Below are 19,207 nucleotides of genomic sequence, written 5' to 3' on the forward strand. Positions count from 1 at the left end.
ACTCCGGGGACAAGAGGATCGTTGTGAGTTCGAGACCAGCCTTGGCTACAAAGTCTCAAAAAGACAAAAACAAAACAAATCATTGAGTGGGAAATTTTTGATACTGTAAAATTCCAGTGAATTTCTCAGTCCACAAGCCTTTTGTAATTCCACTCACAATGAAATTACTGAAATTTGACTTAATTGGTTTACAGTTAATCTAGATGAATAAATGGATAAGACCCAAGAATATTTCTGAAAAAGCAGAATAAAATGGCATGTAGAAGACCATTTTTGTCTTAATTATGCCAATTTAATAAATACTGATTATTAAACTATTTAAGAGTATAACAGTGTCACACTATTTACATTCAGAGAAAGTGGAAGGAAAGAAATAATAAAGAGCAGACATAAGAAAACTTGAAGTTGCCAAAGGGGAAAGGTTTTGAATATTTATTATCAGAAAGGATTAAAACCTTGTGAGATAAGGCTCTGAGAATATGTTGAAAGGGGAAAAGCATATCAAAATGAAGAATGAAAATAAAGGCCTAAGTGTAAGTTCCGTAGAGATTTTTAAAAGTAGTAAATGCACATTGTAAATAAATTGCAAATGAATTTGAAAATACACATAAACTAAAGGATATTTTGGTAGAGTATAAATTACCAAAACTAACTCAAACAGAAACATAAAATCTGAATAAGTCAGTAACCATTAAAGGGTTTGAAATGGTAATCAGAAGTTTTCCTTCTCACTTCTCTAATGAAGAATGCTAGGCAAAGTGTGGGTTTTTATCAGCTCTCCAGGAACAAATGTATAATTGCCTGCTAAAATAACATTAAAGGGAGAGGGGGAAGGGGAGTGAGAGAAAGAAGAAAAAACAGTTATTTTATTTTAAAACACTCATTGATGTGAAGACTTGTACAAGAAAATAAGAAAATACAAGAAAATAAAATAAAATTATAGAATAAGTGAGAAAATAAGAAAGTAAAGAAAGAAAATAAAATTATAGAATCTCACTTGTGAGTATAGTTGCAGAAATCTTAAAATATATGCAAAGTATCCCAAGGGTGAAATAATAGTTCTGAATCTAAAAAAAATCTATTAATGTGATCTCTACATTTATGTATTGTAGGACAAAATCCATATGATTATTTTAATGAAGTGTGTTCTGGGAAAGAATCCATAAAAAAGTTTTAACTCATTTATGATTCTAAAAAACTAGGAAATCAGGAATAAGTGGGGAATTTACTAATCATGATGATGGTTTATATTAAAGCACTTAGCAAATAATATTGTTAATGATGAAATTTACAAGCATTCCCAGGAAAATCAAGGGTAGGAGTAAGCTGACCACGGTCAGTATTACTATTTCAAATTTGTTTAGTATTTCTGAGCCAATACAGGACAAGAAATGCGAAAAATATTAATAGGTTAGGCATAATTAGTAACTCCTGATATCTTGAACTTTTATTAAGAAAATTACAAAACATTAAAGGGCACAAAGACTTAGCCATATGAGAATATTTATCATGTCAGTAGTGAAAGATGAAAAAAGTATCAACCCTCTTCAAGTTATTTTCTATGTTCAGTGTATTTCCAGTCAAAATTCCATGAATGCCTTTCATGGTTCTTGAAATTTTGATTTTAAAATTGACATAGAATAAATAACCAGGAATAGTCAGAACAATCCTTAAAAATAAGTATTCTATCTGATATCAAGATTTAACACAAAATCATTAACACAATACAATTTGATGCTATGATAGATAAAGAGATCGTGGATCATGGAAAGTCTAAAAACAAATCTAGATTCTTATGAAATTTTGGTACATGCCTCGTACTCCCTCAAATCAGAATTTATTAAATAATATCGAGAACAGCTGGGCATCGTGGTGCACGCATGTAATCCCAGCACTCGGGAGGCTGAGGCAGGAGGATCGTTGAGAGTTCGAGACCAGCCTGGTCTACAAAGTGAGCTCAAGGCCAGTCTGAACTGCAAAGTGAGACCCTGTCTCAAAAATAAATAAATAATATCAAGAAAGTATAAAAAATGCTTAATGTAAGTAAAGTTAAAAATGAACAAAAATGGATGAATGTGTCTTGGAGTAGGAAACCAAACTAGCTCATAAGCATGGAAAGACACTTTGAACCTTACAAATGAATGCAACAGTAAAATAACATTTTATACTCTGTAGATAGCAATTATATTGTATAATTATGTAAAAACATAATTTGGTAAAATCAAATACAGGTAAAAATGTGCAATATCTCTGACTTAACAGTTAAATTTCTAGGTGATCCTCAAAGTGTGGTCCCTGACCAATACAATCAGCATCACTTGGACACAGGTTAGGGTTCATGTTTGTGGCCCCACTCTAGACTTCCTCGATCAGAACTGTAGGATGGTGTTCAGTAGCTTATAAACATTCCAGGTAGTTCTCATGCTTGCTAAAGTTGAAATCGACTGGACTGGAGAAACACTAGAACATTTGTCTAAGGGTGTGTGAGTGAGAATTTATTGCTGTATTTTCTGAGTTATCCAAAAATTAGAAATAATCTAGTTGATCTCCAGAAATAAAAGGACCAATTGTGGTATACTCATATACCATACCAGTTAAAATAAATTTACCTATATTTTACATGGTTTAATATCAGAGGCATATTGAATGACAAGATAAATTTGCAAAATAAATACATTTTGAACCATCCTTGTAAATCCAAAAAATACACAATATAGTACTTTATTTACATATTTCTGAGACATGATAGTATAAAAAGTAAATTGAGATGGTCTCATATTTGTGATTATGGTTGCCTATGTGGAAGGAACAATAAGAACATAGTGGATTGAGTTTTGTTTATAATGTTTTCTTTCTAAACCAAAAAGGTATATAAAGGGAATGGAAAAAAAAAAAAGACAAAATATTAGTATATGTTAACTTGGGTTGTGAGTATGTAGTGCTTATTGTATTATTCTTTGCATATTTCTGCATCTGAAATATTATTTTAAAACCAAGGTCAGAGATAAATCATACTAAGCTCTGGTAGTTTGATACTAAATATCAAAATGTACTATAAACATTTTGTAATGAAAATTCTGTGCTACTTTCTTTGAAAAAGACTGGTAGATCAATGCAGCTAGATGAAGAATGAAAAAAATTAGATTTTGGTTCTCTTATGAATTTTTAAACTGTAATTTGATGTTACTCTTTTGCAGTTAGTATATGCAAATAAACTGAAATTACATTAATTTGTTATCTTAAGAGCTGCTAACACTTACGTACATTCACTTTAAGAATGACTTAAGGCTGCAGATGGAAGCCCAGCGCATATGCCTCTCCCTGGTTTACTCAGCTCATGTGGATCAGGTTCGTGAATATATGGAAAATGAAAAAGACAAAGCTCTTTGCAGTCTTAAAGAGGAGCTTGTTTCTGCTCAAGAGGAAAAGATCAAAGAACTTCAGAAAATACATGAGTTAGAGCTACAAAACATGAAAACACAAGAAACAGGTAAATGGTCTATGACTTAGTTAAGTCCAGTGAAGCAAATAAGAATTGGGTAGAGCTCACTATTTTATAATTCTCCTCATGTTGAGAGTAAAACAAAACATCAGGAGTACACAGATGTAAAAAGTGTAAATTTCTGAATCTTATTTTTTGTGGTGCTGAGGGCTTTTGGCATGCTTAGAACCCATGGGGGAGGGTTGTATATTTGTACAACTTGTATATTTGAGTCTTGGACAGTTATTGTACATTCATTTAAGAGCTTGAGAAAAGTAAAATTACTTCCTCATTTTCCCATAAGAAGTCGTAGTCCATCAGCAAAAGCATATATAAAGTAAACTGACAATTTCTGAAATAGAACAGTGAACAGAAGAAAGAGAAAGGAGAACAGTCTAGTGTTTTCTGGGAGGATGAAATGGGAAGAAGCTATGGACAGGAGTAGTTGGGTTGGAAATTTAGGGAAGACTCTGAAGTCTTAAGCATTAAATTGGAAGAGTACACTGACTTTGAAGAATTGAATGGTCAGGTTATTTGAGAAAGTAGACGGGGGTAAAACTGACAAGAATTCTATCAGAAAGAGCTCTGTATATTCTTAAAGAGCGCCTCCTGCAGGATTGTGTTTTGTTTTGTTTTGTTTTTGAGGTAAGATCTCGCTATGTGGTTCAGGCTAGCCTTTCTGAACTCTTTGTACTCCAGGTTGGCCTTGTGGCAGTCCTCCTGCTGCAGTCTCCCAAGTGTTGGGATTATAGGTGTGTGCCATTACACTTGGTTGCGGGATTTTAAATAGTGGAAATAACAGTAAGTTTTTTTAATTTTAAGGTGACACCATTGGGATAAATTTGATGAGGTGATCTTACTGGTGAAAAGACTAGTTAAGCAACCTTGGAAGTAATTCTGATAAGCAGTAAGATAATTTATTATCTTTTTGGGTTGCAATTTGACACGCTTTGAAAGGTTCACCATCACTGATCAATTCTTCTAGGTTAAATACGATAATAGTACTCAAACATGTAAATCAGATTCACTAAAGCATCATCTCCTGTGTTAGGTAATGAAGCAAAGCCTTTACACAAGCTCATTGGGAGACTGCAGAAGGCAGTGTCTGAAGAGTGTTCTGATGTGTCAGAGGTAAGATATTAAAAAGTTAAGTGGTTTTGGACAAGAGGTGCTAAATTTTAAGTTGGCTAGTAAGTTGATGAGTAGAGTCCAGCTTAGTATCCCAGTCTCCTAGAACTGCACTTAGAAAGTATCGAGTATTAGGGGTTTGTTTATATATATGTGAGTGTGGGTGTTAGAGATTGAACTCAAGCACCACCCATGCTAGGTAAGTACTCTACCACTGAGCTACCTGAGCCACTCTTTTTGAGCTTAAAATGAGCATTTAAATTTTCCTGATAGTTTATAGCAACAGGGCTTGGGGGATGGCTCAGTAGTATATTGCTTGCCTGCTATGCATGAGTTTCTGAGTTTGATCCCCAGCATGGCAAGGGAAAAAAAAGGTGAATTATCTCACCAGTAGAACAGACACTATCATTCAGGTAGTCGTAAGAGCTACATAATCTCTCTGGGTCCTAGTTTTTATGTCTGTAAATTAAATGTTTCTAAAACCAACTCTAATAAAATAAAATTTTATCTTAGGGGCTACGCTAAAAATTTAATAAACTTAGTTACTAAAAATATACTTTGTTAAGTAAATTTCAGGAGACCTCAGTAGCAGCAATAATCACTCGGTTTAAAAGCAGCACAGCGCCTGCCTGGCAAGCGCAAGGTCGTGAGTTCACTTCCCGGTACCGGAAAAAAAATAAAAAAATAAAAAATAAAAAAATAAAACAAATAAAATCAAATCTAAACATTGCTGTTGGGTACTTTCAGTTTGGAGGCCTTATCAAATGATTGTAGGAAATGAGTTATTTTGTTGCTGAGAACAACCGGAACAGTGTGGCAACTGTTTCTAGGGTTTTTTTGTCGGTCTGTCTAAACCACAGCAAATAACCTCTCGTGCTTTAGAAAGGTTAATGGGTATAATCTCTTGATATAATGCCTCTAGAATTTAGAGACTTTTTTCCTAATTATCTTCTCTGGACTTCCATCCTTGTCCTGTAGTGTTTTTCAAATGTAGTTGATGTGATAAAAGATGTATTAAGGATATAAAGATAACATCAGCATAGGATCACACTAGGAAGTGACAGATTAAAGTGCAGGTATATTAGGAAGACACAGAAGAAAATTATGTTTGTGCAGCAAAGATTATCAATATTTTTCTCATGTAAGAATGATTTCAGGTTAGAGAAATAAACATTTAGATTCAATTATTTTTTCAGCAAATTGATTTAGTACAGTGGTGGTGAACCTTTGGCACACATGTTATATATTTTTCTTTTAAGACAAAAGATGTTAGTACAGTATATGAGGTTTTTCTAAACTAAAACTTCGGTATTAAGGTTTAATTACAGTGTTGGCATTTTGTGATAAATAAGTGGGTTTTGGGTTGCAGTTGGAGCACTCGTCTCTAAAAGGGTTTGCCATCACTGGTTTACTATGTAAAGGAGTGAGTTCTGATTTTTCTGTGAAATTTTGACTATTATTTGCATCTATGAGGATAATGTTTAATGATATTTAGAGTCAGAAATCTAAATTTTAATTTCTTGAAATATTCAATTTTGCTGTCAACAGGCTTTGTCCAATGTCTTTGGTGAATATTATGCTCCTACTTTAAAATGTGAAGTCAGTGTGGAAGAGAGAGAGAATTCTGGTGTTTACACTTCTGAAAATCAAGAACCAGAATTCCAAAATTATAGATACAAAGTTGAAGGTAATGAAAACTTAACCATACTATTGAACAGTATTTAATTTTCTGAAGTCAATTGTTGATAAATTTTACTTTTAATCATGATTTACTCAGCCAAGATGTTTGTCATCTCAGTATCCTATCCTCTTTTCAGATTCATGAAATTGTATATTTAATATACTTTTAATTTTTATAATCAATAATTGTGTTATGAAAATAATTGAAGCCATATATGTTGCCTTGTCTACTTATCTTATATTTCTCTACTAATACCTTTTTTCTCATCCTAATTCTTTCCTTTAACTTTTGGTACTGTAGCTTCAACTCTTTAAAAGCTACTGTAGTTTTTTAGTAAGTTTATGTCAATGGTATATTATTTTAAAGCTGAATAAGTAGAAATGGAGATATTAAAAATTACTTTCTTAATAAAAATGTATTATTTTAACAGATTAAAACCTTAATTTTTGTTCTCTCACAGATACGAATATCTTTTTCCTATCCATTTGTATGAATAATGAACAAGTTGTACAAATTAATGATTGACCAAAACAATTAATGCATTTTAAAATGAAATTTTCAAGTTAGCTTTGTAGCAGGTGTTTCATTTTTATATTTTATTTTTGTTTACTGTGTATTTGAGATTTACTTCTAGCATTTTCTTAAAGTTATAAGTAGGTAGATAATATTTATTGAAATCTATGGACCTTGGTTATGGAGTTAAATTATTGTATTGCTTGTTTGTTATCTAGACTTTCAAGAAAACATGCAAACTCTTCTCAACAAAGTAGCAGAAGAATATAACAAACTTTTGATACTCCAGACACGATTAAGCAAGGTCTGTGAAGTGAAAAGTATGTCATATAATATGTGTATTTATCGTGTATAACCTCCTGTTTTGTAAGCTGCATTATCAACCAGGAATTTCTAAATTAAATGAACATGAAAAAGATGTTTATACATTTTTCTACAGAGAGAAGGGGGCCGGGTCCCAGTATCTCCCTTATGTCACACCTGCAGTGACTTAGCTTCCATCCATTATGCCTCACCTCCTAAAAGTTCCTCCATCTTTTAAGAATGCCACAGGTGGGGGACCAAACCTTCCACAACAAACCTTTGGAGACATTCAGTGTACAAATTACAGCAGCTGGTTCTTTGTTCTCAGCTATAGAGTCTTATTGGATAGCTCTACTCAAAAGTCCTTTAGGAGCATCTCAATCAAACCTTCCACAACAAACCTTTGGAGACATTCAGTGTACAAATTACAGCAGCTGGTTCTTTGTTCTCAGCTATAGAGTCTTATTGGATAGCTCTACTCAAAAGTCCTTTAGGAGCATCTCAATCAACTTACCAAAATTTGGCTTTACCCAGTAGTAAGGAGGCTAAAGTAGGAAGATGATGCGTTTGAGGTCAGCCTGGGCTACTACATAGCAATTTTAAAGCTGGTCTAGATTTTTTTTTTGAATGAATTTATTGACTTATTAACTTCTTTCCCTTAAGCCAGCTTCTTCTCCACTCAGTTTCGAAGAATGACATCCAATCAGAAATTTGAGGATCTTGAGAAGTCTTCTCTAACTCCTAATTTTCCATTATGTAAAAATGTACTTCAAAGGGAATCCAAAAGAAGTGAAAGACATACCTTGCTCTCATTCAGTTATCTAGCCAGTACTTCAGGTTATACCATGAATGAAGGAGCATACAATGAAAAGGAAGTCACTAGACTGACAGTGTTCCTAAATTGATTTCACATATAAACTAATTCAAGGAATGTGGTATACATTTATAAAATAGTTGCCCAAGGCAACATTTACTGAGTATTTACAAGAGAAATGTAGATAAGTATGTTTGAAAGTAAATAAGCAAGTAGATGAGTGTAGGCTGAAATAATGTGTTGGAGGAATTGGGACTTAAAGTGAACCACAAGGGCCAGGGATATAGCTCAGTGGCACAAGCAACTAAACTGCCTGGCAAGCACAAGGTCCTGAGTTCGATCCCCAGTACCAAAAAGGAAAGAAAAGAAAAGAAATGAACCACAAAAGATGTGTTTGTTTGAATAAGAAACGTAGAGAACAGCAGCATTTCAGGTGGGAGAAGTGATATGATCAAAATCTTGAAGTGGAAGTGTACTGTATGTGGGGCATATTGCTGAAACAATAATGGACCCTAAGATCGAAGAGGATAGACGATAACAACCGTAAAATTCTAGGCTGGTCTTTTATCTTACAGATGTTAGCACCTGTGATCCTAGGGTAGATACTATAAATTTGAACTTTTAGGGACAGTAGTGTAATGGCAGTAGGAAGTAGAAAAAAAGGAGGGATGATTTATGAGCTAATTTAGGGAAGAACCTTAACAATTTTGTAGTTGATACAGAAGAAAAAAGACACAAGGCCAAAAAAAAAAAAAATTTATTACTTCCCTTTACAAAAATTGAGCCTTAAATGTCAATAGACAGGTCACAAAGCGTGTGACTGCTGAGGCGTGGTCCCCAAGACCACCCTAGGTTCAGTGGTTTTCTAAGATTCATAGGAGTTAACATTGTAATAGTAGACAGTGCCATTGGTCCCTGCCCAAGGCGGACGACCTGACACTGCAGGATCTGTCCCGGTATACTAGCTGAACTTTGGTTAGACACTGAGGAATATAGGTAAGGCTTACACCTGGGAACTGGTGCAATTGATCCAGGTGCATAACCGGCCTCAGTACCTCAGACTGCTGCTAGATTCACTTTGAAAAGCCCAGGATAGTGCCCTTGTCATCCTTTGATAGAGATAACTCAGCTGATTACTAGGGTGGAATTTCTGTCCAGTTCTGCAAGTGTTCTTTCCATTCAGCATTCAGTTGTATCCCAGTGAGTCTCCAGACAGTGACCCCAGAGGGTCCTCAGAAATCTGCAGAAGAACGTAGCTTTGAAATTGGGCTCCATTAATGATCAGTATCCTGACTCTTTTGGTGAGTATAGAGTGGCAAATGTTTTCCCATTTTAAACCAAACAATATTGCTCGTAGAAGCTGCATTTTCTGTGGGAAAGGGTCACAGTTCTTCATTGTTATGCTGGCTTTATACTTTTCATAGACTAGGATCACACATTAGCTGTAGACTTACTATGCCTTCAAGAAAGGTATGGAAACTGAAGCAGCAAGAATATTTAGAGGACAGTGTTGTTTTCATAGGGATCTGTGTGCTAGTCATCATTTTTGTGGCATTGCTGACAAGTACAAGGAAGGAAATTATAAAGATCAGAGCAGAAATCAGTGAAATTGAGACCAAAAAAAAAAACAAATAATTGATGAATTAAAGAGCTGGTTCCTGAATGAACAAAATTAGCCACTGTTACAAAAAAAGGACTCAAATCATTGCAGTTAGAAGTGAAAAACATGAAACAACAGTGGATACCACCAGATGATTAACAGCTACTTCACAAACCTATACACCCATAAATTAGAGAATTTAAAAGAGATGGATAGATTTCTAGATACATATGAATTACCAAAACTGAATCAAGATTTAAAAACCCTGAATAATCCAATAAGAGGCAGTGAAATGGAGGCAGTAATAAAAAAACCTACCAACTAAGAAAATCCCAGTCCTAATGGATTAGCTGCTGAATTCTACAGGAATTTGAAGAAAGATTTAATTGTGATAACCTCAAATTCTTTAATGAAATCAGAAGAGAAGAAGTACTTTGAAAATCATTCCTGCAAGCTAGCATTACCCTGCTTCCAAAACCAGAAAAGGACCCAACCAACAAAAAGAGAACTATAGGCCAGTCTCTTTAATGTAAATGCAAAAACCCACAAGAAGATACTGGCATACAATGCAACAAATCATCCAAAAGATGAGTAGGCTTCATCCCAGGGACAGAAGGATAGTTCACCATATACAAATCAGTAAATGTAATATATAACATAAACAGAAGTGAGGACAAAAATCATGTGATCATCTCAGTAGATGCAGAAAAGGCCTTTGGCAAAATCTAGCATCCATTCACAATAGAAATAATGATGAAAATAGGTGTAGAATGCTCTTACCTCATTCTGATAGAAGCTGTTTATGACTAACCTACTGCCAACATCATATGACATGGGGGAAAATGGAGAGCTTTCTCTCTAAAATCAGGCACAATATTATCACTACTCCTATTCAATGTGGAACTCAAATCCTTAGCCAGAGCAATCAGGCAACAGAAAGAAATAAAAGGAATATGTATAGGAAAGAAAGAAGTAACATTGTCATTATTTGCAGATGACATGATCCTCTACATAGAAGACCCAAAAAATTCCACCAAAAGATTACTAGAATTAACCAAATTCAGCAGTATAGCAGGATACAAAATCAACACACAAAAGTCAGTAGTGTCCATGTACACTAATTAACTCACTGAGAAAGAAGTTTTGAAAAACGTCACATAAAATAACATTAAGAAAAATTAAACATTTAGGAATTAACCTAACCAAAAAAGTGAAAGACCTCTGCAGTGAAAACTAAAGTACTCTGGAAAAGGAGATTGAAGAGGATATCAGAAAATGTAAAGATAGCCCCTGTTCTTGGATAGGCAGAACCAATATTATCAAAATGGCCGTACTTCCAAAACTGATACATAGATTTAACACAGTCCCAATCTAGATACAAACAGTACTCACAGAATTAGAGAAAATAATCGTAAGATTCATATGGAACCAAATGAGGTTGCAGAAGCAATCCTGGGTAACATGAGCAAAGCAGGAGACATCATAATCTCAGACTTGAAATTGTGTTACAAAGCTACAATGATAAAAGCAGCATGGCACTGGCACAAAGACAGAAGGATCAGTGGAACAGAGTAGAGGAAAGAAAAACAACCCCAGGCACATTCAGCTATTTGATTCTTGACAAAGGGGCCAAAAACGTACACTGTAGGAAAGGTAGCCTCTTTAATAAACGGTGCTGAGAAAATTGGCTATCCACATACAGGAGATTATTGAGTCTAGATCTATGTATTTCCCCATATAATAAACTAAAATCAAAATAGATCAAAGATCTAAATGTTAAAGCAAAAACACTTTATCTACTGGAAGATAAAAGTAGGTAAAACTCTTAAAGACACAGACATAGGCAAAGACTTTCTGAACAAAACCTCAGTGGCACAAGAAATAATATCAAAAATCAACAAATGGGATCATATCAAAAAAGCTCATGCATAGCAAAGGAAACAACCAACAGAGTGAAGAGCCAACCTGCAGTATGGGAAAAAGTTTTTGCCAGCCCTTCCTCAGATGGAGGACTATAATCCATTCTAGAATATATAAAGAACTCAAAAAAGACTGCCAACTTAAAAAGACTCAATCGAAATAAAATTAAATACCCAATCAAAAAAGAAGACCTAATTTTAAAAAATGGGAAAGGGAAATGAATAGACACTTCTCAAGAAGTACAAATGACCAATAAATACATGAAAGAAATACCAAACAACACTGTCCATTGGAGAAATGCAAATTAAAACAATATTGAGATTCCATCTTATTCCAGAAAAAAGTGCTATCATCAAGAAACCAGATAATAACAAATTTATGCAAAGCTCCAGGGAAAAAGGAGCCTTTCTATATTGCTGATGGGAATGTAAGCTGGTAAAACTAGTATGGAAACCAGTATGGAGAGTCCTCAAAAAACTAAAACTAGAAATTCCATTTGATCAACTAATCCCCTTCCAGGTGTCATTTCAAAAGAGTCATACATGTGCACTACTCATGTACAATGATACACACATACACGTTTATAGCAGCACAATTCATAACAGCCAGATCTCGGAAATAGCTGATATGTTCATCAATAAAATGAACGGATAAAGAAAATTAGTACTTTTTTAAAAGTACTGCTGTGCCATTAAAAGAAGGATAAACTTGAGTCTTTTGTAAGAGTATAGATGTACCTTGAGATCATAATGTTATATGAGATAAACCAGGCACATTAGTTAAATTTCTCTTATTTGAGAGACCCAAAATGTAAATGAAGAGCAAAATAAAAGATAATAGGAAGTAGGGAGATCTTTTCAAATGAGAAAAGGATCAAGAGATGGGTGGGGTAGGGGCCAGGGATATTGCTCGGTGGCACAAGTACCTGACTGGTAAACACAAAGTCCTGAGTTTCATTTCCAATCCAAAAAAAAAAAAAAAAGATGGAAGGGGAGGGAGTGAAGGGAGGGAAAGTTAAAACCTCTCCACAAGGAATGTAATCATCATGCACTGTAAACATATATATTTAAGCCTAAAACATTCTATGGCAAAAAGATACAAAGCAAAATCAGCCTTGGAAAAGTTTGAAATGGCGCATGGGACAAAAATCTGGGGAAATCAGGCACAGCTTCCTCTCCTACTAGACTTATAGGACATACTTTAATTCTCCCAGTTTAAATGTGACAACAGGTGCAAAGTGCTGTCTACTAAAACTTAACCAAGCTTAGAACTCCACAGTTTTCTATCATGTATCAGTTAGTTTGCACTTTCTTTCCAGTGTATGCCAAAATCTAGACTTCCAGAATCAAAGCATGTATTCAGCACAAACCACAGCATTTGGACAATCTGGGCATACTAAGCCGTGCTTACCACTTGAGCAAAGTTTTATATTAATGTAAGGAGCTGTTCACTAGTTAAGTTTACAGACTCCAGCTTGCCTGGCAAGCACAAGGTCCTGAGTTCGATTCCTGGTACAAAAAAAACTACCAAAAATCTGCCTGCTTGGCAAGTACAGACTCCAGCCAACGACAGAATTTACCAGCAGACCTTTCTAAAGAGAGCCCATCTCTGACGGCTGTGTTAACTCTTCTGCACAATGGGTAACAAGCAAATTTCACATTTTCACAAAGTTAGCTACAGGGGTAGAGCATCCCAGAGTTTGATGTGTCAGAGTCCAGACTGCAGTACCTTACTACCTAACCTCTAAATCCTCACTTCAACTTTATTGAAGGATTCAATTTTCCAAATGAGTCGCAGTCTTTACAGCCATGGGCTTTTTTGCATGCTGTTCTTTCGGCCTAACACTGTACATCCTATCAGAGTCTGTTGCTTTGTTCCTGATAGTTATAGTTGGTTCAGACATTAGCCCCTTGGTGTCATCCTCTTGACATGTTCTCCTAGACTTGGACATTTCTTCCTCTGTCCCTTAGCATCTGTAAGCTTAAATAACTGATAACCCTTCTGTCTTTCCTATTCCCACAGTTCCTTGTATACACTTTTATTTGCACCACTTTCTCATGCTATAGAAATTATGCGTTTACTCTTCAGCCTTTCAGTGGATTCTAAACCTTTAGAAACAGGGAATCTTTTTATTTCCTCCTCTTGGCACAGTGCTTGCTTAGCCTATAGGGAAGGCTTAATGAACCCATACTGAATAAGTTAGGAAAATGTGAAAATGTGGAGCTGGAAACTGAAGCATTTACTGGAATTTTCTCTTGGAAGTAGGGGGAGAAATCCCCTGTTGAAATGTACTCGGAAGGTAGGAGTAGGGCAGAGGATAATCGCTGAGTAGTGACCACTTGAGACAGCCTTCATGGGAAATAGCTTTTATTCTGCTACTCATTGACTGTTGTAATATTGTTTGTCCATCTAGTCTAGTGAGTTCAAACTCTTCCCTCTGTGATTTAGATATGCCTTATTTGTCCAGCTTTATTTTCTCCATTTTATCCAGATTGAGCCACCGCCTCTTCCTCCTCTTCCTCCTCCTCCTCCTCTTCTTCTCTCTTCTTCTTCCTTCTCTTCCTCTTCTTCCTCTTCTTCCTTCTCCTCCTCTTCCTACTCTTTCTCTTCCTCCTCTTTCCTCTTCCTTCCTCCTCCCCTCTTCCTCCCCCTTCTCCTTTTTCTTTTTTTTTTTTTTCTTTTGAGACAGGTTCTTGCAGTATAGTTTAGGCTGACCATGAACTCGCTTTGTGGCCCAGGCAGGCCCCAAACTGGCTTTTTCACAAATGCCCTTACGCATGAACTTGGTGTTAGATTATTTTTTTTTCACTTTGGCAGTAAACACTTTATAAAGTTGACAGAATCAAGTTATTGTGGACTAAGTGAGGTGACAGAAGCCCATAGATAGGAACAGCAGAGTTACCCTAAATTTCTGGAGAGCTTTCATTTCTCATATGTTTGGAGGAAAAGCATCACTAATTAAAAGAGAACTGTTTGAAGTACAGTGATGGGTTAATACATTTCTTGCTATCTACCTATTTTCTTTCATTATCAGAAAGTCTAAAGCAGTGATTTCCAATGGCCAACGTACAGGCCATGTATCTCAGAAGTATCTTGTTAGAAACACAGATTTTCAGGTTTCATCTGAGCTTAACTATCCAGATGGACAATCTAATAACCTGTAATTGTGACCACACACACGCCCTGAACCACTAATCTTGAAGAAATTAGAAGCTTTATAGACTGTACCAGTTCTGAATGAACAGTTACGAAGGCAGATATGGGACCTAAATAAAATAGGGAATAACTGGCTACTTGCAAAGAATTATGGACATTCTGTATTTTGTCCACCACCACACCACAAAAACCTCTGTTGAGGTTCCATCAACAAGTGCCTATGGAGACATCAGTCCTACAATAGCACAGTCAGCCAAAATTAAATTAAATCTTGAGGGTTTTTATGGAAGTAATTATATACTAAAGCATGTTTCTCTATACTCAGGCATATACTAAGGCACATTTCCCTATAGTAAAGTATATTCATTTAACAAGTATCTATCAAGCACCTTCTATGTGGAGGGGATATTATAAATATTTAGAATATATCAGTGACTTAAACAGAGAGCCTACCCATCTACAGCTTGAAGTCCTTCCTTGAGACAATAAAGAAAATAATAAAATTTCCTCCAAATTTACACAGATTTATATATTTATATATATAGAATATATGTAATATATAATATAAATAACATAATGTATGTATATACTTAAAGTGGACCGTATTAATATGGAAAAAATAAAAGGCTATAGGCTTATGGGGGACAATTTTAATTTCCAGAGGGTGATCAAGAAAGGCCTCATGAGACCATGACATTTGAAAACAGACCCAAAGAGAGATGATAGTGTTGGGCATACAAATACCTGGGAATGAGCAATCTAGGTAGAAGAAACAGCCAATGAAAAGACCCTAAACCCAGAACAAACTAATCATTGGAGGACCCCAAGGAGGTTGTATGGCTTGGGAATAGAATGGCAGACAAGTCAGTAAGAGCTCGGGACTCACTGTGCAGGACCTAGTAAGATATCAGGAGAGCAGAGGGGCACTGAAATAACATAACCTGTCTTCCTTACAGCTTTGCCACCTCATTCCCAAAAGATTTAGGCCAGATAGAATTTGACATGTCTATACTTAATCAGGTCCACATGAGTCTTTCTTATATTTCATTAGCTTTAAATTCACACTGCATAGTTTAGTTCTTTGTAGAATGGTTCAATTTCCTCAACTAGTTGACAAATTCTGGGATGACAGATAGTGTATTTTTAGTGATTTTATATTCTTATTCTCTGATATCACAATGCTAACCACATAGATTATTATTTGATGAATGAATAAATTAATACTCATGTATATGACTAGTTTTAATAGTTAAGAAAATGTGCCACAAGCCAAGATTTTTCTGTTTTTATTATTTTCCTTCCTTGTGTTTCTTAAAAAATATATCATTTGTCAATTACCTGGCTGCCACCTGCTCTCCAGAAATGAATAAGTTATCCAGTATGTGTAATTAAAAAATTAACTGTGGGGATTGAAATTTTAGAGATGAAGTCACAAGTATTATGATGAACTTTCTACTAGAATTTTGTGAAACATTCATTTTTGTGAAAATGAACTTTTTTCAGGATATTAAAGAACATTACTGATACAATTTTAATTCCACAAAAAGAACACGGTATGAGTCTTGTCAGAAGAGAACAGAGATAATGTAGAAAATATTTATCTCAGACTGTTGCATTCTGGGTGCTTTTGGAAAAACATCTTAAATGCAGTTACTTTAATATAGATTTTGAAGTAGTAAATAGTGTATTTACATCATTGTAATTTTCTATTGTTGTTTTCAAAGGTTCAAGGACAACAAACAGATGGTGTGAAACTTGAATTTACCAAAGAAAACCTGCCAGCAGAGGAAACCGAGTTTTTATCAACCCATTCTCAGATGACTAATTTGCAAAACCTTGGTAAACTTTGATTATATGCCACATTCTAGTATTTTCATACAAAATACTCCATAATTTGGCTTTTTTGCTTTGAAATTTGAAATAACTTGGTTAGCTTAAACATTTCACTGTAATCTATGTGGCTTCAATTTTCTCATCTTTAAAAATGAAAAGTATGTGGACTATTCATCTCTTTGGTCCCTCTCACTGGTTCTTACATTTTACATACCTGAATTGTTCTAAATTTAAAGAAATAAAATGTTGGGATTTGGCAATAATACAGGCAGGAGTTTGGAAGAAATTATCTTAATCATGCTATTTGTGTTTTCTTTTATCAGAACAAGTCAAACTGTAACATGTTGCTATCACTAAAAACATTGTCTTCAAGGAAGAACAACTATTTTCTACACACACAAGTAATTTTGTTACTGCACTAACAAGTTTGTATTGAAATATGTATTTTCTTCTATTTCTGTAACAGATGTCAATCATAAAAGCACGTTTTCATCTCTGCAAGATACAGAAAAAATCAAACATCTTGAAGAACAAGTTCAAGACTTAGAAAACCTCATATCCTCTTTGCAACGGCAATTGAAAAAAACTGAAGAAAACTATGGAGTAGAGATTCAGTGTTTGCAGGAGAGGCTCCAGACTGTTAGCGAGTCCACAGTTCCACCAAGGTATCTACCTACTTACAATTTTGTCCAATAGTTCTTGTAACTTAGCAACAATTATAGCATCTTCTGTAGTGGTTATTTTAAGAGTAAAATATAACTTAGAAATTCTCCTTATATTTGTAGTGAGATGTTGTTATTAACCTGCTGGGTTACATCACGCTGTGGGCATGTATTTGTTTATTGTGTATCTAATAAGCTTGGCTACTTTGATATGGTAAATACCCAAGAAATGTAAGATACGATTTTTCCCTTTGTGGCTGAATTTCTTTCACTTAATTGTCTGATATTCAAACTCACCATCACCAAAATAGAACTCTGGGCCCTCTCAGAATTCACACCTTCTGCAGCCATATCCATCGTGACTTGCTCTTTTTCTCATACTTTCCTTCCAATCTATGAAGCAATTGTGAAAAAAAAAAACCAAAAACAAGCCTTCAGTGTAGAATTGAACTGCATCATTCCTCACCAGCCCCCTGGTACCTGCCATGGTCATGTCTCTCCTGGGTTACTCTGACTCTCTTCTTCCTTCTCTTCTCTGTATAGTCAGTAGAGGAGCCAGACCTTGCTTTTTAAACTTAAGACAGGTCACGTTATTTCAGTGCCCCTCTGCTCTCATAATGTCTTCCTAGGTCCTGTACAGTGAGTCCCGAGCTCTTACTGACTTGTCTGCCATTCTATTCCCAAGCCATACAACCTCCTTGGGGTCCTCCAATGATTAGTTTGTTCCAGGTTTAGGGTTTTTTCATTGGCTGTTTCTTCTACCTAGATTGCTCATTCCCAGGTATTTGTATGCCCAACACTGTCATCTCTCTTTGAGTCTGTTTTCAAATGTCATGGTTTTGTGAGGCCTTTCTTTTTTTTCGGTCTTTTTGAGACAGGGTCTCACTATGCAGTTCAGGCTGGCCTTGAGCTCACTTTGTAGTCAAGGCTGGTCTTGAACTCATAATGATCCTCCTGCCTCAGCCTCCCAGGTGCTGGGATTACAGGTGTGCACCACCACGCCCGGCTCTTGAGGCCTTTCTTGATCACTGTCTGGAAATTAAAATTGTCCCCTACAAGCCTATAGCCTTTCATTTTTTTTCTATATTAATATGATGCATTTTAAGTATATACATACATGTTATTTATATGATTTATAAACATTACATATACTCTGTATATACAAATATATAAATCTATGTAAATTTTGAGGGGATTTTGTTATTTTGATAATAATTATGATAATAATTATCATTGTTTATGTCAAGGGAGGATTTTAAACTATAGAAGGGTAGGCGCTTTGTCCATTTAAGTCACTGATATATTCTGAATATCTATAATATTCCCTCCACATAGAAGGTACTCGATAGATATTTGTTAAATGAATACTTTATACCTTATACCTTAATCTAGGGAAGCATGCTTTAGTATATAATTACTTCCATAAACACGCTCAAGATTTAATTTAATTTTGGCTGACTGTGCTGTTGTAGGGCTGATGTCTTCATAGGCACTTGTTGATGGAACCTTACCAGAGGTTTTTGTAGTGGTGATGGAGGACAAAATACAGAATGTCCGTAATACTTTGAAAGTAGTCTGTTAGTCCCTGTTTAATTCAGGGCCTATGTGTGCCTTTGCAATTGTTCATTCAGAAATGGTACAGCTTATAAAGCTTCTGATTTCTTTGAGATTAGTGGTTCAGGGCATGTGTGTATGTGTGTGCTCACAATTACAGATTATTGGATTGTCCATCTGGAGAGTTAGGCTCAAGATGGGACCTGAAAACTTGCAGTTGTAACAAGATACTTCTGAGACACACAGCCTGTAGGTTGGCCATTGGAAATCACTACTTTAGACTTTCTGATATGAAAGAAAATAGGTAGGTAGCAAGAAATCTATTAACTGATCACTGTACTTCAAATAGTTCTCTTTTAATTAGTGATGCTTTCCCTCCACATGCATGAAGAAATGGAAGCTCTCCGGAAATTGAGGGTAACTTTGCTGTTCCTACCTTCGGGCTTCTGTCACCTTACTGCCTCTCTCATAGTGTCTGTAACGGTCAGTTCAAATGTGTTGACAAAACCTCTCAGTTAAGACTATGAACTCATTACCTTTCCTCTCAAAAAAGAATTTTACT

General features: G+C 35.3%; 1 protein-coding gene across 7 annotated transcripts in view; it reads left to right on the plus strand.

Annotated features, from left to right (window-relative positions):
• Positions 1-19,207, plus strand: part of Akap9 (A kinase (PRKA) anchor protein 9) — a 157,836-nt gene that overhangs the window by 43,722 nt on the left and 94,907 nt on the right. For 5 of the 7 annotated variants that reach the window (XM_013515942.1, XM_013515944.1, XM_013515943.1 and 2 more), the window contains exons 8-14: positions 3,277-3,490; positions 4,533-4,612; positions 6,158-6,296; positions 7,022-7,107; positions 16,321-16,435; positions 16,896-17,094; positions 18,806-18,949. In XM_013515942.1, coding sequence (XP_013371396.1) covers positions 3,277-3,490; positions 4,533-4,612; positions 6,158-6,296; positions 7,022-7,107; positions 16,321-16,435; positions 16,896-17,094; positions 18,806-18,949 — 977 coding nt within the window. The remainder of the gene's footprint in view (positions 1-3,276; positions 3,491-4,532; positions 4,613-6,157; positions 6,297-7,021; positions 7,108-16,320; positions 16,436-16,895; positions 17,095-18,805; positions 18,950-19,207) is intronic. The other 2 variants (XM_005388001.2, XM_013515946.1) reach the window with 1 other exon arrangement.

The sequence above is a fragment of the Chinchilla lanigera genome, unplaced genomic scaffold (genome assembly GCF_000276665.1).
Source record: "Chinchilla lanigera isolate Chin_1 unplaced genomic scaffold, ChiLan1.0 scaffold00031, whole genome shotgun sequence".
Lineage (NCBI taxonomy): Eukaryota > Metazoa > Chordata > Mammalia > Rodentia > Chinchillidae > Chinchilla > Chinchilla lanigera.